This window comes from Oryzias melastigma, linkage group LG16 (assembly GCF_002922805.2).
Source record: "Oryzias melastigma strain HK-1 linkage group LG16, ASM292280v2, whole genome shotgun sequence".
NCBI lineage: Eukaryota > Metazoa > Chordata > Actinopteri > Beloniformes > Adrianichthyidae > Oryzias > Oryzias melastigma.
In genome coordinates this window covers 25,425,586-25,449,893 of record NC_050527.1, presented here as the reverse complement: position 1 = coordinate 25,449,893, position 24,308 = coordinate 25,425,586, and the positions used below count along the sequence as shown (strand labels likewise).

At 38.1% G+C, this 24,308-nt stretch overlaps 2 protein-coding genes and 1 long non-coding RNA gene across 10 annotated transcripts in view; 1 reads left to right on the top strand and 2 right to left on the bottom strand.

Annotated features, from left to right (window-relative positions):
* Positions 1 to 4,527, bottom strand: part of LOC112136522 — a 53,654-nt gene extending 49,127 nt beyond the window's left edge. For 2 of the 4 annotated variants that reach the window (XR_002917365.2, XR_004949377.1), the window contains exons 1-2: positions 4,265 to 4,527; positions 3,023 to 3,230 (exon numbers count right to left, since the gene is read on the bottom strand). This is a non-coding gene — a long non-coding RNA (uncharacterized LOC112136522). The remainder of the gene's footprint in view (positions 1 to 3,022; positions 3,231 to 4,264) is intronic. The other 2 variants (XR_004949378.1, XR_002917363.2) reach the window with 1 other exon arrangement.
* ntrk1 (neurotrophic tyrosine kinase, receptor, type 1) overlaps positions 1 to 16,260 on the top strand; it is a 49,447-nt gene extending 33,187 nt beyond the window's left edge. For both annotated transcript variants that reach the window (XM_024258251.2, XM_024258252.2), the window contains exons 14-17: positions 3,038 to 3,210; positions 10,780 to 11,020; positions 11,107 to 11,265; positions 15,671 to 16,260. In XM_024258251.2, the coding sequence (XP_024114019.1) occupies positions 3,038 to 3,210; positions 10,780 to 11,020; positions 11,107 to 11,265; positions 15,671 to 15,856 (759 nt within the window). In that variant the 3' untranslated portion in view covers positions 15,857 to 16,260. The remainder of the gene's footprint in view (positions 1 to 3,037; positions 3,211 to 10,779; positions 11,021 to 11,106; positions 11,266 to 15,670) is intronic.
* An 876-nt stretch (positions 16,261 to 17,136) lies between these two features.
* The window catches only part of paqr6 (progestin and adipoQ receptor family member VI), a 35,122-nt gene continuing 27,950 nt past the window's right edge, over positions 17,137 to 24,308 (bottom strand). For 3 of the 4 annotated variants that reach the window (XM_024258253.2, XM_024258255.2, XM_024258254.2), the window contains 4 exons: positions 22,566 to 22,692; positions 20,951 to 21,047; positions 20,683 to 20,827; positions 17,137 to 18,617 (listed from right to left, as the gene is read on the bottom strand). In XM_024258253.2, coding sequence (XP_024114021.1) covers positions 18,352 to 18,617; positions 20,683 to 20,827; positions 20,951 to 21,047; positions 22,566 to 22,692 — 635 coding nt within the window. In that variant the 3' untranslated portion in view covers positions 17,137 to 18,351. The remainder of the gene's footprint in view (positions 18,618 to 20,682; positions 20,828 to 20,950; positions 21,048 to 22,565; positions 22,693 to 24,308) is intronic. The other variant, XR_002917362.2, reaches the window with a different exon arrangement.

Sequence of the window (24,308 nt, the reverse complement as noted above, 5' to 3'; positions counted from 1 at the left end):
AGGGATGTCAAAATAAAAGCTCAAATGTTCATTATGAGGCTACACTGCTTTTGTCAGATAGTTTGAAGCTGCAATATCTCACCAACTTGTCATGAGGCCAAAAATATAGCTTATGTGACACGAGAACACGCAGCAGGAGAAATAATCGTTTATTCGACACATTCTCCATGTGTTACTTACAGTGTATGACTTATATAAGCTGTTTCAATTTATGCGGCTCCAGACACATTTAGTTTTTATTGTATTGGTCCAAAGTGGCTCTTTCAACACTTTGGGTTGCCGACCCCTGGTTTAAGGTGATCACCACAACACTACTTTGAGAAGGGGAGGGGGGCATGGCAGCAGAAGCTGGAAGTTCCAGGGATTCTAGTGTTAAAGCAGTAAAAATATTAAAGTCTTCAAAATGAGAATTTATCTAACATTATTTTTCTTTCATTAAAACACCGTATAAAATAAATTGAAGTAAAGTTTGGTTTCTATTGTACAAAATTTAACAAAAAAAATAGCTAAACCTCAAAAAAATTCCATTAAATCTAAGAGTTTTCCACTTTTCTTCTTCCTTCTTTCTCTGATCATCAGACAGATCTTTCTGAAAGTTTTATTCAGAGGTTTTCCGTGAAGCTTTCAGGGGTCAAATCTCCAGAGATGATCACAGAGGAGCAATTGTTGGAGCAAATCGATCTGCGAAGCATCACTAAACCATTTCCAAACTATTTGGAGATTTTAGTTTCTTCAGGAGTGGAAGTTTGGGGCTCGGGGTCAACCTCTTTTAAAAGTCAAGAAAGAAAAATCCAGCAGGCCTCAGTGAGGCGTCGTGACCAAGAACATGGAGGACAGACGGTCCTGCTGGATGTGATGAAGCCTCCCAGACGAAAAGTCGGAAAGTAAAATGGATGGTTTTTGAGTGAAATCAGACGACAAATTTAACCAACTCGATGGCCGAATGGTGGAGTGTCTGGCCTGGAATGAGAGGTTGTGGGTTTGAACCTTCAGAATTAGGGGGTGGATTGGGGGGTTGAATCTAAACTCAGATGGCGACAGGTGAAGGATCAAATCAGTAGAACAAAATTCAGCTTTGATAACTTTTAACAACAAAGTTCAACCTAAAGAATTCAGGATTCCATTGGTTAGTTTTCAGAAAGATGCAATAAAGTCAAGCAACATATTAGATCCTCACACAGTAGTAAATATTAGGGGCGAGCAATACTAGGAATTTGGGTATCAATCCAATACTAAGTAACTTTTGGGCTAGTAATGCCGATACAAATGCTTTTTGTTGTATTATAGAATATCTACAACTAGAAACTCCCAACACTCATTATAAAACACGGTGGAGGAAGGTTTATAATTTGAGTTTGCAGTACTGAAAAAATGTGAGTCAAAAATGATTCTTCACAATATCAAAATCGCCCCACCTAGTAAAACTGAAACACCTCCTGTGAACTTCAGTCTGTGGGATAGACCCTCAAAGCCGTGAACCGGCGGGGTCATTGTGTCCCGGCGTGGACGGCGCTCTTCAAAAGCTCTCTGCTGCTGCATTAAACTCCCATGAAATGATAGTTTGTGGTTTGAGAGTGAGCTGCCTCCGATAACGGACTGTCAGGTGGTTCGATGGCCGGCTCACGTTACAACAGGTTAATGCAAACCGCAGAGGCGCAGAAAAGCCGAGGAGTCAATCTGAGTCTGCAGACATTCCTCGCCTCGTAAATCACGAACGCACTCCGGAGGAGGAGGAGCTTCCAGAGGAGGAGGAGCTTCCAGAGGGAAACTTTTCATTTGTTTTGTTTATGTTTGGAGATCAATTAAGAACAATCTGACAAATCTCAGCTGTAATTTTCAATAATGATTTGTGACCATAAATCTGACATATTTGTGTCAAAATCAAAAACATAAAATGTGTAAAGCCGGTTTAATATGAACCGCATTATGTCCGGATATTGTCTATTTTTAACATCTTGGTTTACTAAATTTGCAGTTTTCATTTTCTGTCGAATAATTCCTATTACTAACTGAGTTTTGTTTAAAAAATGTTTAACATTCATTAATATTATTTTGGTTATTTTAACATGTTCATGTTTCTATTACTGATTTATTGATTTAAATGGGGAAAAAATCAACTAAATCACTAAAAAGAATAAGAATAAAAAATATGTAATCTTTCTGTTTACCTTTTAAGCAAAATAAATAGAAATTGATTTATTTCTTTAACCTTTTAATCATCTTTCTTTAACAATACAAAATTATTAACACATTTTTCATTATTTTATGAATATCAGGGAGGCTTTTAAGTTTTTTTAAGCCTTTGACACATAAGACACTTATGTTTTTGCGTTCTGAATTAAGACAAATTTGGAGTCAAAGTGGTTTGATGCATCAATAGTAAAATAAATTTAGGTCTTTATGTTTCCTCCTTCAAATGTTTTGAAATTATTTTTGATTTTTCATTTCTTTAAACTGTTTATTACTTTTTACATTCTATTATTATTATTTTTTGTCAATAATTATTTTGTTTGAATAATTCTGGGTTTAGAATGACACTTACATATCGTCTCTTTCAATAAACATTTTTAATTCAAAAACATATTTTTCTTTCATCTTTGAAACTCATATGATCTTTATAAGATTTATTTTCGTTTCGCTAAATTATAACATAAGAAACTTTCTTTTTAAATCACAGTTTGTCACAAACTGACTGAATTCCATGTTAGTTCAGAAGATTTTCTTTTAGTTTTTTTGTCTGAGCGTCTACTTTTATTCCATTTTTTTTAAGTTGTAAAAGTTTGGACCTTTTTTGTGACATATTTCAGTAGCTTTGAGGTTTAGTGATTTTCCGAATGTCTGAAGCAAATAGTTATTGTAAAAATAGTGACTCTGAGTGTTCTTCTTCTTCCTCTTCTGACCCGTGAGTGAAAATTATTTATAATTATTATCTTATGCTCACTTTCTTTTTATTAAATAAACCCCAAACCTAAATTCCTGCTTCTGTCACTGACTCTCTTTTGTCAGTTCTAAGTGTTCTGACCTCTCTTCCTCGCAGACTCTGAAGGACGCCAACGAGTCGACCCGGCAGGACTTCCAGCGGGAGGCGGAGCTTCTGACCATGCTGCAGCACCAGCACATTGTGCGCTTTTACGGCGTGTGCACGGACGGAGAGCCGCTGGCCATGGTGTTCGAGTACATGAGGCACGGAGACCTGAATCGCTTCCTCCGGTAAGACGGGTTCCCACTGGCTGAAAAGATGTGGAATAAAACCAGCAATCCTTCAGTTCTCACAGCAGTTCTGGTCCAAATGGGATTTGACTCTCAATTAGACTTAAATAATCAACTAAAGAACCACATTTTAGCTGAGAGATTTCAGTGTTTGCATTTTCACCTTAAATAACTTTTTTATCATTTAAAAACACGTCAGGTACAGTTTTAACCATCATGAACACTTTTTGGAACATTTGGGAAACACGATCAATTTAAATCAAGTATCAAGGACTTCAATCCAAAAGTAAATCTTTTCGGTCGAAGTTTTCTTCTAAACCTGCAGCTCTGGAGCCAAACCTGACTCTGTTACCTCTCCATTGTGGCTCTTCCATTAAAGAGAAATAAAATCGTTACTAAATGTTCAAAAGTAATTATAAAGTAAGAAGTGATAAAGTAGTAAAGGGGAAAAAAGTAAAATACCTCAAACTTGAACTCATTTACAATCAGTAGATACTGTGTATTTCAAGTCGAACTAAAACATTTTGACACATTTTTGTGCGTCCTGTCCTGTACTATAGAAATCAATAGACTTCAACAAGCATAAGAAGCACCGGATTATTAAGTGAATTTTCTTTTTTTTTTTTTTAAAATTAAGGAATTTTAAGTGTATTTGAAACATGTCAGGGGTCACTTAATTAGTTCAGATCTTATTTTTTGTTGTTAGATTGACATTTCTGGCAGAGATGGACCAACAACATTAACTATTTTTATTTTATCACTGCACATTATTCTTACAACTACTACTTTTGCTGCACAGAGATAACTATATGTGAGAGGGAGTCTTTTATTTTGAAAGGAACTTCTCTCAAAAGTAGAAAAAAATAGGGCTGGGTTAATAAAATTGATTAAACAACTTAAGGCTAAAAATCTATAATCGATTCATAAAAGATATAAATAAATTTAGCACGTAAAAGCTAAGGTCCGCTAGCTTGATGCTAACGTGTCATAGGACGGCTAATGCTAACGACCTAAACAAACATTACTTACAAAATGAACGTCTTTATATACTCACAGGTTTGGACTTTACAAAATCTTTTAAGGAAATATATTTTTAAGTGACTATTTGTGGTCTAAAACATCGTTTTTTGTTGCTAATATTGTCTTCTTCTTGAATGTGTACTTCTGTAGCGCGATCGCCCCCTAGTGGTTAAACTTAAACGTCCTTTAGGAAAAGCAGAACAATGTTTACAATATGGACATTTTTGTTTGGTCTTCTTCTTTTGAGAAACCATTTAACAATGTATGATATTAACAATCTTATTAATTCACTTATACATTTTACGGTATTCTAACTGTATCAGATTAATATCATTATATTCAAAACATACAGTAGATCATTTAATGTATTTCTAAACAAATGTGGATAAATGCATAAACTCAAAATGTTTTTGAATTGAAGAATCGGAAAAAAATCGGAATCAAATCGATGCAGGCTCTTGTAAATTGAAGGCTATTTTCTTTTAATGTTTGTGGTTTGATTCATGCAAAATGATAGTGTAAATACAACTCAGTGTCCTTTTTTTTAGAGGATGAAGAAAGACTCCGTGGCTCGTATCAAGTCAGTCAGAAATCAACTCAAATTTCTCTTTCAGAGTTAAAGGTTGCAGACCTCTGATCTAAACAAAACATTTTGATTAGATTTGCATTCAAACAGCTGATTAACATTGATAATTTAAGGCAAAGGACAGTTTGTGTTCTTTATTTCCCTTAAAAAAGAGCATTTTCTGTGTTTTTTATTGTGGTTTTTGGGTTACTTCTCATCTTCTGCTTGAAGCGGAGGACAAACCGCAGGAACTAAATGCCTTTAGAGATGTACAAAAAATCCTGCAGAATCCTGAAGTGTTTGAATGAACACAAAAGAAGAACCATCATCATCAGAACTGAAATGAAGGTCATTTATTTGACTTAGTGCTCCATGTGTTCAGAAAACAACTCAATACAGACGTGACGTGTCGTTTTGTAGTTTTAAAGGAAAAAAATCAGTAAAAATGAAGAAAACCAATGAGATCCACTGCAGTCCAGACCAGTGATTCTCTCATTTGTTTTCCGTCTGAGCGTGAACTCTCCTGTCAGGTCAGCTGACCAGCTTCGCCTTCGGGAACCCGGGTGGATGCACAGCACTTCATTTGAAGCTGCGGTTGTGTTTAAGTGCTTTATAAAGTTGAGATGAGAGAGTGAGGAGAAACAGCAACACCAAAATGTCAAAAATAATCATCTCTGCAGCGGAGCGCTAACACTTTCACAGCTTCGACTTAACCGCACGGAAACTGTGAGAGGCCAGCGGAGCCACAAGGTCAGCCCGGTGTGTTTAACCTTTATCCACATGTCAGCTCCGTCTGATCAGAGTGCTGCTGCTCACCGAGACAGGCTTTTAAAGGACTGCGGTCACTTATCGGAGTTAGAGCTTTCTTCTGCTCCACCGTGGACACTGTAATTACAGTAAAATGGCATAGGGTTGATGTAAACACGGACGCGGGCGTGTTCACGGCTCAGAAATGATGTTTTAATGCAGCGGAGGAATGTAACTTAGAAAAAAGATGTCTCTCAAAGACAAAAATGACAAAAATGGAAGAAGCAGTCAGGCACGGTGGCGGTAGTGTGATGGTGTGGGCATTATGGAAGAGCTATCAGCATCTTACTTACATCTGGATTGTTAACCCTTTAACACTAGAGTATTAGGGCTCTGCAACCTTCAATACTAAGAGCCTTTTGGGTCAATTTATCACCGACTACAACCTGAAAGGAGCCAGAAAGTCTGTTTTACCCTTTTAGAAGATGAAGACACTGGTTTGTATGATGCTTTAGTTGCTATGGTAAATATTAATGAAACATCTTTCTTTTTTGCAAAAAATAAAACACAGAGAAAACATATTTTTTTCCAAAATATAAAATAGTTTAAAACAGTTCCCTTCACTTCCTTTCAAAATAAAAGACACCCTGGTCTTATTGGATCCTCTCAATGAAATACTTGTATATTTAAATAAAATACACAGTTTATGTTACCATTTGTGTTGCATCTCTGCCAGAAATTCATAAATCTAACAAACCATGGTTAAATCAGAGCTAATTTAGTTGCCATCACCATATTTTTTGAACCATAAAGTGGACTTAAATTCTTAAATTTCTTCAAAAACGAAAAATCTGTTTTATTTTCCAGCTTACGTATAAATTCTGGTTTTGCTTACTGGCCTCAAACTGATTTTTTTTTTTTTCACAAATCTGTCAAAATGTTCAATTTTTGTAAACTATGAAGCTGAACCACTTGATGGACTGTTGGAGAATTCTGGGTACTGTAGTCAGAAGCATTGTGGAGTGTTCTTTAATCGATTGAATAAAGTTCAAGTTTATTTACTTTACTTCTAACCTACATTTTACTTTACTATTACTTTGAAATGAAAAGATGAATTTTCTTTTATCAAAGAGCCACATGTGGCTCCATAAAATAACTCATCCCCTCAAACTCCAACCTAATATTAGAGGTGCAACAAAAATGGCGAGAAATGTTGGAGCTATCCAAGTTTGGAGTCAGCCTGGACGAGGAAAACAAAGACGCTCGTGGATTTATTTGTCTGTAAACGGAGCAGGATGATTGAAATCCACCCTTCATATTTTCTACATCATAAATACGTTTTTTTATTTTATTTGTTTTTTTTATCTGGAACGGATTCACAATGATTTGAATAAGGAAGCTAGGATAAGGAGCGACATATGGCATAAGGAAAACAAGAAATCAATATATTATTCAAACAGCTTTTACTTTTTCCTAAACAACAGTAAATATCATGAAAACATGTAACATAGTTGAAAGGTTGAGATTGACAATGTCAAACTGACAGAAGAAACAATGAAAGTGGGCTAATAATTATCTGTCTTTAGATTATGAGCTGGAAAATATTCCGTGATGTCACTTCCTGTTAGACTGAACCATCATTTTTTTAAATAGGCTGTTACTGGGTTGAACAAAACTAAAGGACATGATTAAATGGCCGAGTTTGATAAAGATTTGTGTATTTTTCTCATATTTCTTTTATTTAGGTGAAAGTAAACAGACAAATGATCATGTTAGCAGAAAGAACGTGACGTTATTGGCTTTTTTTTTAAATCAGCTTTGTATTAAGTGAAAAAGTAACTGGTTGGTGGGGACATGCTCATTTGGCGGACCTCTACACCTCAGCGACCCATGACATTTTTCAAAACATATTTTTCAAACTATTTTTGTGTGCTATAATGCAGAGACACATGGATCTTTCCATTTCTTGTTTTAAAATGCATTTTATGGCTTTAATTTAAATGAAAAACATTGAGATAAACCTGTGGGACACTAAAGTGCACCGATTTCATGATAATGTGTTCTCCATGATCATAAAAATGTCACAAAAACACTTGAAAACCACCAAAAACAGGAATTTCATTGGAGTGGGTCTTTGAAACACTGTTTGGTGAGAAAACTATTCTTTGCCTTTTAGTTACTTCCTTTAGGACACGTGTCAAAGTCAAGGCCCGGGGGCCGGATCCGGATTTTGGCCCCTTGTGCGATTGAGTTTGTTACCCTGCTTTAGGGGTTACCACAACAAACCATCTGTGTCATCCTGACTCTCACCAACCGCCTTCTCCTCCTCTACATTCATGAACCTCCTCTTTGGTCTCAGCATCCTTTTACTAACAACCTCCTCTCAACGTGTCCAAACCGTCTCCATCTGCTTCCCTGAATTCATTCCAAACCATCATCTGTTCCATCATTCCTGATCCATCACTTCCAGAGAGAACCTCCAGCTCCGCCTCCTGTCTCTTTGTCAAACCTGTTCATTACATTTCGGGGTCTGGATCTTATCAAAGCTGTTTTTCACTCCGGAGCTCTTCATTTACCGAACTAATCAAAGTTCTGCTTCATCAAACCTCTAAAACGGAGGCGGGCAGATCCAGACCGTGCTGACCTATCAGAGCTGTTCACCTCGGATCTGAGGAGGCCGCCGGAGCAGACCCCATGATGCTGCCTGCCAGGTGTCCTCCTCAGGAGGCAGACAGACGCGATACGTCTTCACCAACGCATGGAAATCACATTTCCAGCAGACAGAAGGGGTGAGATGTCTGAGAGCCCCCATAAAGCAGCTGCTTTCCCACGCTGCCACCTGCCCTTTAAACTAATAGTGACCGTACAGAGAAGTTCCCTGAATGGATGGATGAAGACACAGCATGTGCTCATTTAGGAGGGATGAGAGTTGATGATGCAGCGCTGCATCTCTCTATTGCATTATTGCAAATCACTTGTAGGCGTTCTACAAGCCTCATGTTTTCCATTAAACCTGTTTTTTTTTTTTTAATGCTTCATTGCGGCGCTGACCGTGTCTGTGACGGGCTCAAGAGCTCCAGCTCCACAGAGTGCAGATTGTCCTTCAGGTCACCCAAGGTTGGTGCCATAGTTACCAACAATGCTGAGAGGCCGACCTCAGTGCAGCACGGATCTCAACAGCTCACAGGAACACGAGGATGATGGGGGCTTCGGGGCTCACGGCAGACATTGGGTTATTTTGATGGGTTTAGTGGAGATGCCACTTCAGAGACCTCACGGTTAGAAGTTTGAGGATTTTATATCGCTGCTCACCTTTGGTGGTCTCATGGTTTTAGTGCATTTTACCTTTTTCATTGATTTACAGTGGATTGTGTTCTGATTGGCTGTCAGTTAATCTCTTCTGTGCACTTCTATTCATTTACTCAAATTTGCAGACAGTTTCGATCATGATCAGATCTTTGTTTCTAGTTTTCTACGAAAGTTTGAATTTTTGAGAGTTTAAAAAGGAGCTAAAAGTGTGAAAATGTCTGAAAAAGTGTGTAGTGAGGGATTCTACAGAATCTATTAAAAAAAAATGTCAAACTCAAAGCTTTTGTCTATCACAGGTTATTTTTAAGAACATACTGCAACTTCCAAGATAAGACTACAGTCAAATATTGTAAATGTCACCGCACGTGACGTGAATTCGTGGAGGTATTTGTTATCGAAAGGCGGCAGTCGCATTTTCTCACACTGCGGTGTGGCTGTGGAAGTTAAAATGTTACGACACTAGAGGGTTTTTTGACATCATGTGGCTGGACGGCCACATTTGGAGGTTTCACAGTGACAGGCGGATGGCAGGAAGGCAGCAGCACCATAACTAACTGAAGGGAGGGTGTCCACGATCCCCCAAATTATCTGATGATCAACCGATTTCAGACTGCCACCCTCCAGCCGCCCTCCTGCTCCTGTGCTGCCATCCCACTGCCACCGTCTGAATTTTAGTGGCTGTCGACATGGGCCGGGGCTTTACGATCTGGTGATCCAAGCAACTGTGGGTCTAAATAGGGAGAGCGCATTGACTTCAAATTCATCACGGCGTTGATATCACCACAGCGACTCTGAGACCTGAGGATTGACGAATTGGCGTTGATGCTGAGAAGAATATTAGGAAGCTTTTATGCTTTTCTGGAAGAATGTTGTCTAAAAATTGATAAACTGACAAGATTATAATGTGTGCTCAAAATCTGAGTTGCGAATAACTAGTGGTGCTGGGCAGCTGCTGGCACTTGATATGGACGGCCGCCGTCCGGAGTCATTTACACATCAGTCAATCAGAGCTGCTGGCGGTTGGTGATCCAGCCGCCTTGTTTCCGCCCAGGTGTTGCCCGGTTTTGTAATGACATTATCCTTACCTGACTGACAGAGTCTGGATTCATGACCACACCAAAAAAATCCTAAATCCGGGGCGGCATCGGTAGAACCCTTCAAGGTTAGTGCGGTGGCGTTTGTATTTGTGACCGTACCATAAATGATGGACAAGAGATCTGCAAAAATCTGTCTTTTCGAGGGCTTAAGTCAAGTTAAGGTTACAATCAGTTCTGCTGCTTCCTAAAACGTCATTCAGGGAAATAATTAAATAACTGGTTGTAAAAGTTAAGAACGCTCAACTCCAACTATGACCAGGAAACCAGATAACTTTTGATCTAACTGTTCTGAAGTTCTGCCCAAAATGAGCTCCAACCTGCTAACAGGACAGTATTAGGAACCATTTGGTCTTCCTTGTCTCGTCTAGATGGGCCCTGATTTTTGGGTCTTTGCATTCAGGCATCCACTGTGCATCCACACTGTCGCCGAACTGCCTCAGAGTTCACTTGCAAGTGAAAGTGGACCCTGGTTTTTCAGGAGACCAGCGTTCACATCTCAGACAGTTTTCTTCCATTCACCCCCCAGTCATTCCTGCAAACGTCATGCTGCTGATCAGGTGATTCTGAGGAACTCACCTGATTTAAGGATGCCAGAAAACGAGCAGGTGGATCCCAAAGACCAGAATTCAGATGCTCTAGTTTCCTCCAAGTGAGGAGCCCAGCTCAGAGCTCATGAAGTGGAAGAGTTTTCATCTTTTCCTCCATCTGTGGAGATAAAATGTAAAACTGCATCTTCATTACCAATCTCTGATCCCTTTGAGGTCGCCTGGATGTTTTGGTTAGCTTTACCTTCTGTGGTCTAAGACCCTTCATCTGCCGTGTCTCCACCAGAGCTCACGGCCCTGACGCTCGGATCCTGGAGGAGTCCAAGATGCCCCCGTTGGGTCAGCTGACCCTGCCCCAGATGCTGCAGATCGCGGCGCAGATCGCCTCGGGCATGGTTTACCTGGCCTCTCTGCACTTCGTCCATCGTGACCTGGCGACCCGTAACTGCCTGGTGGGGGAGGGGCTGGTGGTGAAGATAGGAGACTTTGGGATGTCCCGGGACATCTACAGCACAGATTACTACAGGGTGAGTTCAAAACAATCGGAGTTTAATAAATACCAGAACAGGAACTGGTTTCTAATGTATTTTGGTGTCCCTCCCCCCCCTCCCAGGTGGGTGGGCGTACCATGCTGCCGATCCGCTGGATGCCCCCAGAGAGCATCATGTACCGGAAGTTCACCACAGAGAGCGACATCTGGAGCTTCGGTGTGGTTCTGTGGGAGATCTTCACCTACGGGAAGCAGCCCTGGTACCAGCTGTCCAACAGTGAGGTGAGTCTGATGGTTCTATTTCACAGGTAATTCTCATTATTGACCTCGATTTCACTTAAAAGTTCAGCATAAACGTAGCATAAGGTATAACGAGACACTTCTATCACCGTCTGAAGTCCTCACACTGAGAAACGTTTTACAGTCTAGCAGCTTTTTCTCTTTGAGTCTGACCAAGACCAAGAAAAAAACGTACTGATGACGGGAAGTTGAGCAAATCAGGTAATGAAACCGTGAGGCTTTCCTGATTCACTGCTCAAGTCACAAAAGCACAACAGGGTTCACTTGCAAGAAAACAAGTACGGTCAAAACCCAAAACACACCTTAGGATAAACATCTATTGAACACTCGGAAACTACATTTTTAAAACTTTAACATTTTAACTTTTTAAAATTATTATGAACTAGATATATAACATTACCTGCAATAACGCTTGCATGAATGCTGTAAGATGAATTTGGCTGCTAAAGATGCTGAAATTGATAGGTAAAAAATTAGCCAAATTAGCCTAAAAACCAAAATAACTTAGGTTAGCCAAAACAGCTAGCATGTAGCTGAAGAAATAGCTACACTTCAAAATAGCCTAAAAAATGAAAAAAGCCTAAATTAGCCAAAAACAGCTGGTGTGTCAATATTAGCCTGACTCCGAAACAGCCTAAAAACTTTTAAAAAAAAAGTCTAAATTAGCCAAAAACAGCTAGCAAGTCAACATTAGCTTAACTCCAAAACAGCTGGTGTGTCAATATTAGCCTGACTCAGAAACAGCCTAAAAACTTTAAAAAAAAGTCTAAATTAGCCAAAACAGCTAGCATGTAGCTGAAATATTAGCTAAGCTCAAAAAAAGCCTAAAAATATCTTAGTAAATACCAAAATAGTCCAAAAAGCTAGCAGAATGCCAATTTTTAAAAGTTTAAAACTATAACTTTTCAACATAATTATGAATATTAAAAAGGCAGGAATATTATTCCAGAATAAATCAACTTAAACCTTAAATAACTTTTAATATTTTACACTCCATAAAAATATATTTTTTTCTCAAAATTATACAAGTTCTAACATTAACAACAATGAAATAAAATGATCTGGAGGGCCGGATAGAATTGCCAAGAGGGCCGGATCCGGCCCCCGGGCCTTGACTTTGACACATGTGATCTAAACAGAAACCAGGTTTTAAAATACCTTGTTTTTGGGGTGAATCCCCCATAAAACCTTCAAATCTATCAGTTTTCTGTGGCGGAGCGGCTCCTCCAGCCTCCATATCTCATCCTCTCTGTGTGGTCGTAGATCTTCTGCACTCTGGCAGTAATCAATACGCTGATAGTAAATAAGGGCAGGCCAGTCTGGCCTCTGCAGCTTAAGCACCAAGCAGAGGGTCTCCACCCCGACCGCAGCAGAGCTCTCACAGGCCGCCGCCTCTCTGCCTTCCACAGGAGGGTGGATCACTTTCCCGCTGCGCTCGATTCTAAGCTGCTTAGCTTCATTTTAGCTTCGAGCCGATGAGGCGTAACCTGGTTATCCTAATCTGTCTCGCCCGATGAGGGGCAGGTGAAGCGATCGTGTTGCCTAAATACTCGTGAAGGAGATAAATGAGCCCAAACAAGCGAGGCGGCAGCAGGCGGGTCCTCAGCGGGTCGAGCAGCGCTGACGTCAAAAGAGGAAAAGGTTCGAATCCCGATCAGACTGACGGCTGGACGTCCCACTGTGCTACCGAAGCAAAGAGGTTCTCCTTCATTTCAAGAAAAGGTTTTATGTTTCCAGAGGTCAGAGGTCAGGGTGAAACAACAGTTTCATTAACTTCTTTATTCTGATTTAAGAATCTTTTAGGTTTTTCTCAAATATTCCAGCAGCTTGAAGGAAACTATGAATGTAAGGAGGATTTTTATTTCCTTAAAACCAAAACTTCTGTTCAGAAGGAAAAAACTTTCAGTAAATTTAACAAAAATGTTCAGTTTCTTCAAGAATGTCATATTCTCCTTTTGGTTTGACCCAAATTAGTTTTGTTTCAATGTTCTGGGATTAAAAATAAATTCATCAAATCCATGAAAAAATGTTCTCCTTTTTTAGAGCAAAAAAAATAATTAAGATGTCTTCCACTGTTTCAACTTTAATGTATTTTTATAAGACTTTCATTATTTTACTTTAGATAAATCATTTAAATTCACAATATAACCTTTATTGTTTATCATGTATAGTGTATTCTAAAAATGTTAATTAGAGCAGATATTTAAACCTTTGACTCATTTGACTTCAAGCACAAACGTGGAAATCTAATTGATTTATTCTAACATATACGAAATTATCAGCTATATAAATAAAAATATTAAAAAAAATATTAAAAAGTTTAAATAAATCTGAATGACTTTCTAGGACTAAAGTGGATTTTAGGAACATTTTAGACAACTTATAATAAGAAGAAACATTTACAAAGACATGCTTAGATTATAATAAACTTTTCTATAACTTATTGTAGCATTTTCTATTTTGAACAATTTTTATAATTTGTTTTTCTACTATTTAACTCTGCAGCTTTTACAGTTATACTGAGGGTTTTTTTTAGGTTTTTAATTTTTTCAGCTAATTTACAATTCACCAAATGTTGTAAAACTAATCTTTTTTTATTAATATTTTTAAACATGTCAGTATCCTCAGAGAGCTGTCGAACGTTCACGTTTCTTTTAAGCGATTTTGGAGAAAAAAATGATAAATCTGAGGACATCTAGTTGCAAAAGCCAGAAATTGCAGCGAAATCCAACAGTAAGAAGCAGAAACTGTGACTAAATTCAAGAGTTTACATCAGTTTCTAAATGAGTTCTTCGCTTAAACTTATAGAGTTTAAAACTTATAGAGTTTAAAACACTTTGATTTGCTGCTGTGGATGATTTCATTTTAGAAATTCTCAGCTGAACATCTTCAGAAAAACTGCCGGGATTGAGGCATGACAGGAAGACAAGACTATCAAAATAAAAGTTCAGGAGTAAGAAGTGCAGTAAAAACCAAAAGAGAAATGACAGCAGACTTTTGTTTGTTGAGAAACTTAAATATATATATATTGATGTAATTCTTTATGCATCTATGCTCCTCTAAACTGAAAAATTTACAGAAGGTCGCCTTATTTTCTTTGAATGCACAAAAAAGTATATTTCAATTAAAAAAACATGTAATTATGCCATTCATCAGATTATTCTAATATTAGTTTTAAAAAAATCCATTTTTTTTAAGAATAAAATGAAAGAAAAATCCAAAAATAGGATAAGAAAAGGGTAAGAATAACAAATTTCCTCTCAATCTGACTCATCTAATCTGGTTTTTACTAATGTTCTGCTTCTGATCATGTTTATTAATCTGTTGCTGGATTTTCTGATGCTGAAGATTCATTGATATAAATGATCTTCAGGTCCGAACAGCAGCTGCAGCCGTCACTGCGTCATGATGAATCTTTTCTAGTTCAAGTGGATCTACGTCAGAGTGATGTTACTCGAGGGGACGGTAGTAGTGAATCATTTGGTTTATGAAGTAAAGAAGACAAATTCTGATGTATTCAGAACGAGGGATTCACAGTGTGGTTAAGATTTATCAGATGTTGAGAAATAAAAACAGAAAATAAAGACATTTTTTAGGTTTTTTTAACCTCTGATCACAACTGTGGAGCCAAAACAACATTTAATACGACTTTTTTCATACACTTTTGGACAAAATTGTTAATTTTCTCCATTATTTAATTTTTGTACAGAATTCTGTTGAAGTATTTTTAATTTTTTTAATTTTTGTTGCTGTGATGCTGAAATGAATCTAATTATTGGGGAAAAAAGGAGGAATAAGCTGGAAAGATGGAAGTGGATCGTCCTGATTTTATATTATTATACAGTACAGAGCCGAGTTAGTCCGTTACTACTAGTTCTTCTTCACCTCCACAAAGGTTCAAGTGACAATAATCCATAACTTGTTAGACTAAAAGTTCAACGAAAATGTTGTTTTTAACATGTTTTTGTAGCATTTATGATTATGGAGGACAAATATATATAAAATTCAGACTAAAATTGCATTTCTGAGTATTTTTTTAATCCAAATTGCTAGTAAAAGATTGTTTTTGTGACATAGCAAATACGCTGGGGGGCCACAAGATCCCTGCTCCGAATCCAAATCTTAATCATAATGAAAAGACAGCTTTTAAAGTAGTTCAAAAGAAGTGGGACTTTAAGGTCAATCTGGCACCAGATGAAACAAACTGTCCTATTTGTGACTATTTTCACAGTTATTCTTGACTCTTGTCACAAAATCGCTCCACGCTTCGTCTCTCTGTGTGTTTATAAGCACTAAAATAATCCAAATTCAGCAGAAATCTGACTGTAAGAGATGTAATTGATCTGAGAAAGAGAAACATCCCTCCAAATATTCCTCCTCCCCACAGGCCATTGAATGCATCACGCAGGGGCGGGAGCTGGAGAGGCCGCGCACCTGTCCCAAGGAGGTGTACCAGCTGATGCAGGGCTGCTGGCAGCGGGAGCCCCCCCAGAGGACGGTCATCAAGGAGATCCACAGCCGCCTGCTGGCGCTGGTCAAGAACCCCCCCGTTTACCTGGACATCCTGGGCTGAGGGGGTCAGAGGTCCCACGTTTACCTGAGTGTCTGTTGTTTTCTGTGCCAGGGGGGAGGTAGGGAGGGAGGGAGGGGTTATTTTTTAAGAAAAAAAAATGTAAAAAATGAGGAAAAAGTTTGTACCCCAGGGAATTCTGGGATGTGCGGTTTGAGGGAGCAGATGGATTCGGAGGGAGAGGGGCAGATGTTGCTGAAACTGAATGCTTGGATGGATGGGGGGGGGGGGTACCACCCATGTAAATAGAGGATGTACAGACGGGGGGGTTCTGTCTAAAACCTGTATCTTGTTGCTCTTTGTAAATCGTCGGCCTTACAATAAAAAATAAATAAAATGGTTTTAAAAATAACAAAACTCGATCCGGTTCTCAGCGGAGAACAAAGGCGGCGCCCGTCTGAACGAGCCTTTCAGCAGCACCCCTCGTATTTTGGACGCTAATCAGCCGTCTTATTGAAGAAGGGAATAATCAGGTTTCACATTAACGGCGTCCCACACCGAGCGGTGCGGAGCGCCTCCCGGGAGTCGGCTCCATCCCTCCTTCTGGACGGAGGGATGCGGGGGGGGGTGTCTTGTGGTGTCTTACAAGCAGATCGAGGGCGGATCGGATCAGTGTTTGTCCCCGCAGCCTTTGTGGTTTGAGAATGGACCTTCTTAAAAAGCACTCGAGGCCCCACCCCGGCGGGGCTTGAAATACGAGGATAATAAGAGCTGGAAATGAGGCCATTTCTAAAATGAAGGTCCTATTAGAGCTTTGCAGCGGGAAACTTTCCTTTTCAGTCCTTCACCTCATCTTATAATGTACGCACACGGGATATTGATTTCTCCCGATAATTATTTCTTTTATGAAAATGCCAGAGCCGATTCATTGTGGTCTGAGCCTGCTGCTAATAATAAACCACTCCGCTCCGCTCCGCCTGAGAGCCTTTGGAGGCGAAAGAAAAAAACCTAATGAGTCAGAGCAGAAAAATAGAGGGTTTTCAAACACAAACTTCAGCATCAGGCAGACCTCAGAAACGTGACCGATCGCTCCTTTTGAGGATTTCTGGGAATCAGGGAGGACTTCTGCTCTGGAAAACACTAGAAGGTGAGTCATTTGGCCTTTTTCTCCTGATCAGATGAGCTGCAGCTCATTTGTTGGTGAGCTGAAGCTCATCTGAGGAGTTTGGAAAGAACATCTGCACTCTGTGCTGCCCTCTGGTGGCCAGCTGTATGCACTGCAGTGGAAAATTCAAAATGAACTAATCAGTCTTAAAATTCAAATTAAAACACATGTGAAAGGATTCACAATAACTGCGTTTATAAAAGCTTCAGTTTAATTAAACGAGCCTGTCAAAGCAAATTACAATTCACACAAATATCTGATAAAACAGTTTAAAAAACACATCAAACCAGAGAAAAGTAGTAAAAAAAAAGAATAAAAAAGACATAACATGTATTTTTTCCATCAAAGATTTCCGTCCCACTGTCTCTCATCAAACGCCGTCTAATCCACAGATTACTGTCGGAGTTTCCACCGTTCACCGTCAGGATTTATGAGCGATTGCAGAATAAAACTCCATGTTTTCCTCAGAAATGAGGAGATTCTGGACTAAACACTGCTAAGAAAAGTTCTTCTGTGATTCTACACTTTCCAAACCTCTTCTTTCCCACCGGATCACCTGCTTTTCCCTCTGAATGTAGCTCCGTTCTGACTGGCTAGTTAGTGTGTGTTAGCAGCTGGTTACTGAGACAGGTAGGGTTTGGTACGAACACCGACGGTTTTCCATCACTGGCCTGAAAAAACAGAGAAAACTTCATCCTATTGAGCCACTTTGACAGGAATCTTTCACCAGAAACAAGTGGAAGATCGTCTCACTTTGAATTATCCACATTTTATGGAACAAAATCCAAATTATTCCCCAAATTTTCCCCAAACATTTTGACCTGAACAGCTTTAAAGTAAATAGTTTAAAGTTCTTCCACCTTTTTAGGATCAAAAATCGTTTTTTGGATGACATTTTATTCTGTCATTTGTAACATTTTCAAAAGCAGCAAATAAATATAAAACATCGGACTTCTTATGGTGTGAAGTGTAAACATAGAACTGAGTGGTTAGTGTTAAACCTGAAGCACCACAAAAAGGTCTGAAGTCGTTCAGCCTTCCGTCAAACTGAAACACAGGTTTGGACCGGAACGCCACGCCGCCGGGGCTCCGGGGGTTACCATGGGAACGTGGTGTTAGAAAAGTGGCGCCTGTCCTTTAATCACCGCCTCGCTGGACGTCTCCGAGGGCAGATCATGACGAGGAGGCAATCAGAAACGTCTGAAAATCAAGCGCCGCGGATCCAATCTGCATCAGATTATGGAGGAGGACGCTCGCGGCGCTCCCCGAGGACAAACGGAGTTCCTGCACACGCAGCAGCAGCGTCCTTCGACCCGCAGACGGGACATCGGCTTCTGGGCGAACACAGAAAAAAAAGCAGGAGCTCCTTTGGAATGTGAAGGAAGCCCCGCCCTCACTGCTCCTTGCACTCGCAGGTGGGGGTGTGCTGCTGGCCGCAGTCGGGGCGGGGCTTCCACAGCAGCGGCGCGCTGAACACGGCGATGACGCCCAGGTTGAGGATGAAGCTGAGGACGAGGGTGCCAACCGTGCCGAGGAAGGACGGCGCCGAGCTGTGGGTCTGCAGCCACAGGCGGCGGGACGCCATGTCGGCGAGGACGCCCTCCATCTGGAAGTGGGTTCCCACCACGGCGGCGATGTGGAAGAGCTGGTGGCTGTGGCCTGAAAGAGCCGTCGAACTCCATTACCCAGAAGGCATCAGCATATTCATTATAAATGAACTGTTTCACTTTAAATCATCGATTTAGACGAAGATTTCACAGAAAATCCTCATGTCTGCACTTAAAAATCAAAAACATGATTTGACTTTTTACTAAAAATAAAGCAAACACATATTTTTATTTTGTTTTTTAATAATTATAAACAAAAAGGGGAACTCTGCTGATCAAATATGGAGGGGTTTTTGTCATTATTCCAAGTGCAACAATCACTGGTTTGAGCATAAAACGTAAACATTTTTTTTGCTCAACAAATGCAACAGAAAAATTAACTCCAAAATACGTGAAAACTAACCAGAGAAATTCTCTCTGCAATGTGCAACAAAAGCCAGCCAATCACAGACGAGGACATGATGCTCGATCCTGATTGGTCAGCAATTCTTCCAATCAGCTCGTAGACAGATGTGCAAGAATGGAAGAATTTCTGACCAATCAGCATCAATTTTTTACATTTTTTTTTTAAGTTTGTGTTTGAGTTTCAAGTGAAAAATCATTTTAAAAATCAGTGGATGGACAACCGGCACAAAAATCCCTCCATATTTGATCAGCTGAGCTTCTTATTTTGCAAATAAAACTCAAAAACAAAATCAAAATATCTGTTTGCTTCGTTTTTATTAAAAAGAAAAATCGTATTTTTTATTTTTGAGTGTGAGAACGACAAAAGAAATAAAAGAAAATTTGACAAAAGCAGAAAACCTCCAATGATTGATGAGGTTTTTGATCCGTTCTTTTCTCTTTTTTCCCCTCAGTTCTTAATTTTTTACATGTTTTCACATATTAAAAAGTGTCTCAAAAGATTAATTAAAATTAGATATTTTTAAAAATTATTTAAAGTTTTTTTTGTTTTTGGAATAAAAGTTAAAAAAAATCTATTTCCAATGTTCTGCAGACAATTGACTTTTGTTCTAACTGGGATAAAAATGCCTGAAGTTGCATAGAGACTTAAGTTCTGACAGATGGAATAAAATAAAAACACTTTAATAATACACAAGATTCAAGAAAATGCACAAAAACAAAGTTTTTTTTATCTTTCACAGCTTCATCTAAGAAGGAAAAAACATATTTTTCACAAAAAATAAGCAAAGAAATGGAAATTTAAACTTAAATCCCACAAATGTTAACTTAAAAATATGAAAAAAGAAGCTAAAAAAAAATGTAGTAAATTTGCAGGAAAATTTAGATGTTAAATAAAACAAAAGCTGAAACTCTAAAAGGTAAATATATATTTTTTTTAATTCCAGCTTATAAAAAGCCGACACAGTTACAAAAAAAACTCAATATTTTACATCAAATGCTAAAAAAACTAATTTAAACAGAAAGCTTCTATTAAAGCCAAATGTGCATAAATGCGAAAAAGCTAAAGATTAGATCCAGTATGTTGAAACTGTTCTATTCTATTCTAAAGTTTAGTTAAAAAGCTGCATTTTTTTAAAAGAAAGCTAAAAAAATTAAATAAACTCCCATTTGAACAACACAGACTCTATGATGTTCCACAAAAAATAAAAAAATAGAGTAAAATGTTGAAGAAAATCAATTAAAAACAATGATAAATCAAAATAAAAATAAATACTGCAAGTAAATTTAAATAAATGCAAAAAAGGCAAAGAAAAGCTGCAAAAAATACCAAATTATTTGAAAAAAGTGAAGATGCTAAATAGTTGATTCTAAACCTACAAATGCTAAATGACATAGAAATAAACAAAAAATGTGCTTAAAAAAGAGGAAATAAAGTGTGAAATGGTTTATTTTATTAATTAAAAAACAGGATGGACAACAGTTATTTAATAGGGTTTTTCATTAAATGAAATCTTTAATAAATACATTAATATTATAAATATTTCCTGCCATTCATTAACCCTTTAACACATCTTTAACACGATCATTCCAGTAGATTCTGAAGGAGAAAAGCGGCTCGACGAGCCGCTTTTCTCCTTCAGAATCTACTGGAATGATCGAGTTAACGGCTGAAAACTTACATTAAATCAAAGAATATTTGGCATTCATCTTACCAAAGTAGTCGAAGCGCCCGGGGGCCAGCCTCTCCGGGAGGTGAGCGGTGAACAGGAAGCAGGTGAGGAAGGCGAAGAGGAGGTGGTAGCAGTGGTTGGAGAGGGCGTCGCCCATGCCGCAGCCTCCCCAGCAGAAAAGAAGGACCTGAAACAAAGAGATCCGATTATTAGATTACAACTTTCATAACAAATGAAAGCGGATTAGAGGAGTTGTGCTTGGATTTAGGAAGCAAATCGGTTGGGTTGCATAAGCGCCTGGGGGGCTCACCCTGTAGAAGAGAGGAACCGTGTCGAACAGGAAGGGGACGACGAACGCGCCGGTTCTCAAGGCTTTACTCCTCTGAGGGAACTGCAGCTCCACGAACCTGCACAGCCACAAAAACAGCTTTAGTCTCTGTAGCAAATATTTCAGCTACATGCTAGATGTTTTATCTAATTTAGGCTTTTTTTTGTTTTGTTTTTTAGGCTATCTTGGAGTTTAGCTAATGTTGCAGCTACATGCTAGATGTTTTGGCTAATTTAGGCTTTTTTTCATTTTTGTTTTCGTCCATTTTTGTATTAAACTCATATTTCAGCTACATGCTAGATGTTTTATCTAATTTGGGCTTTTTTGTTTGTTTTTAGGGTATTTTGGAGTTTAGCTAATGTTGCAGCTACATGCTAGCTGTTTTGGCTAATTTAGACTTTAGTCCGTTTTTAGGCTATTTTAAATTTTAGCTATTTTTTCAGCTACATACTAGATGTTTTATCTAATTTAGGATTTTTTTGTTTTCTATGCTGTTTTGGAGTTTAGCTAATGTTGCAGCTACATGCTAGCTGTTTTGGCTAATTTAGGCTTTCTTTTTTTTAATTTTTTTAGGAGTGTATTTCAGGTACATGCTAGCTGTTTTGGCTAACCTCTTTTTTTTTTTTTTTAGTTTTTTTTTGGCTAAATTGGCATTTGGTTAATATTTTAGCTGGCTATAGCTTCAGCTATTTCAGATATCATCTTCAGCGTCTTTAGCTATCAATTCAACATCTTCAGCTATCAGCACTTTTTAGCGGCCAAATTCAGCTTACAGCATTCACACTAGCATTATTGCAGGTAATGCTATATATTTAGCTCATAATAATGTTAAAAAGTTAATGTTAAAAATTGGCCTACTGTTAGCTTTTTTGGACTATTTTGGCATTTGCTAAGATTTTTTTTAACCTATTTAGGAGTTTAGCTGATACTTCGGCAACATGTCAGCTGTTTTGACTAAATTAGGCTTTTTTTAAAATATTTTTTAAGCTGTTTTGGAGTTAGGATAACATTGACACTCTTGCTGTTTTGGCAAATTTTGGATTTTTTCAGTTTTTTAAGGCTATTTTGAAGTTTAGTTATTTTTTTCAGGTACACGCTAGCTGTTTTGGCTAACCTAAGTTTTTTTTTGTTTTTGTTTTGTTTTTAGGCTAATTTGGAATCCAGCAAACATTTTAGCTTACTATCAGCTTCAGCATTTTTAGTTATTAGCTACAGCACTTTTATCTATCAGTTTCAGCATCTTCAACTATCAGCTCTAACATCTTCAGCGGCCAAATTCAACTTACAGCATTCACACTAGCATTATCACAGGTAATGCTATATATCTAGTTTGTCCATACTGATGTCATTGACAATACCATGATTGTTTGTGAATTATTTGCAATAAAAAAAAAATATATATATATATATATATATATATCTAGTTCATAATTATGTTAAAAAGTTACAGTTTTAAAGTTTTAAAAATGTAGTTTTATACTGTTTCAATAAATGTTCATCCTTTTCGGCCCATGTATGGTGTGTTCTGGATTTTGGCCCCTTGTGTGACTGAGTTTGACACTCCTTCTGTAGAGCGTCTCCTCCGTGAAGTTCTCACCGTGAGTAGCAGGACATGCTGGTGCAGAACAGGCTGTTTCCAACGGCGATGGGAACGAAATGCTGCTGGATCCAGCTGTTCACCCAGCAGTCCGGCATCACGTAGTATCCATAGCTGATGGCACATCCTGAAACAAGATGGATCACCAACATTTATTATACCTCTTAAGTGCACATAGATATAGAAAAATGTGGCAGAATTTGACCTCGTGAGTATTTATTTAAAAAAATATCATTTCTTTTATACTAAATAATTCAAAAAAATCAAATCTTTTATGTTTTTTTTTTTACTTTATTTAACATAAAACAAAACATAAATCAACAAACAATAATTGAGATTTGAACCCACAACCTGCAGGACATAGAAGAAGTTCTAAAAATGTATTAACTTAATTTTCCCGCATGCCACTAGAGGGAGCCAGAGTAGAATGAAAGTCTTTCCGGCTTTTCCTTCTTGAATCTGAAGTTCAGGATATAGAGGATTTTTTTTTCCTGTGTGCAGGCCAAACAGAACTTATAATAATAATAATAAGGAAATACAGGCCAAAAAAATTGAAAGATTCTGTTCTGTAAAAGAGTGACTTTCCTTATACAAATTTTACATTCAAAATACTTCCTGGTTTTGATTTAAATTCCCATCAGTGCAGCTGTGAACTTTCATCTTGTGAATGCAGTCATCTGCATTCAAATGTGCAGAAAAAAGAACGAAAGTCTTCTGTGGGTCAGAGAGCAAACAGACGTCTGAATTGACATGTAAATTCCACACATCCAGCTGCTGCAGACACCATAAAAGAGCGATAGATAAAGCAAGACATGCTTTGACTATTCAAGTTTCTGTATTTGCAAGTCAAAAGCTGGAGGATAACGGGTGTTTTCAGAAACATCTTCATGTGGAAGAATCATGTTTTCAGGTGAATTCAGCTTCTCTCCAGCTCAGGAATGTCATCACAAACACTTTTCTTAACTAATTCCAGACATTTTAGCGCGCTAATCTCATTTTCAAGCTGGACAGCTGCTTTCTCCGTAAAGCTGCTCATGTCTGATAATGCTCACCTGGAAGAGCATTATCACACTCATACCGAGGTCATTTATGAGAAAAATACATAATAAATCCATATTTAAAAGATTTATGCTGTTATATTTTAACTTTACATCGTTTTTCACAAAAAGTGGACTATTTAAAAAGGTTTTGCGTTGTCATGGTAACAGCTTCGCCGTGCAGAGCACCGTGTCTTAAAGGAACATAGTCTAAACACTTAAATTCCTCCTTGTATCTCCCTTCCTGCTTCATTTATTCTCTTCTCCTTCATCCCAGTCTTCAAAATGATCAAATTTACCACACAGATTATAGGAAACTAATAAATCGTTCATGTTTTTTCTACTGTTTTAATAAACTGTGCAATAAAGTACATTAACATATGTATTATGATATTAATAAGAAGCTCCAGGTCAATATTCAGAAAAATTTTGTTTTTTAATGAGCACTCTGGACTTGATGGGTTTCTGTTTGTTTGTTTTGTTTTCTGTAATTGTTTGATATTAAAAGTCTACCTCTTGCTGGGGTAAAAGTAACGGTTGGATGTCTGTCATAATTTACTTTTTTAATTCATAAATTACTTTTACGCTGTTACACTGTGGCGACCCCAAAAGGGATAAGCTGAAAGTAAACTACACTACGTGACATGGAGGGGCGTTTGAATTATTTTTTATGCTTTTAAACCATCAACAATGACTTCCTGTTTTC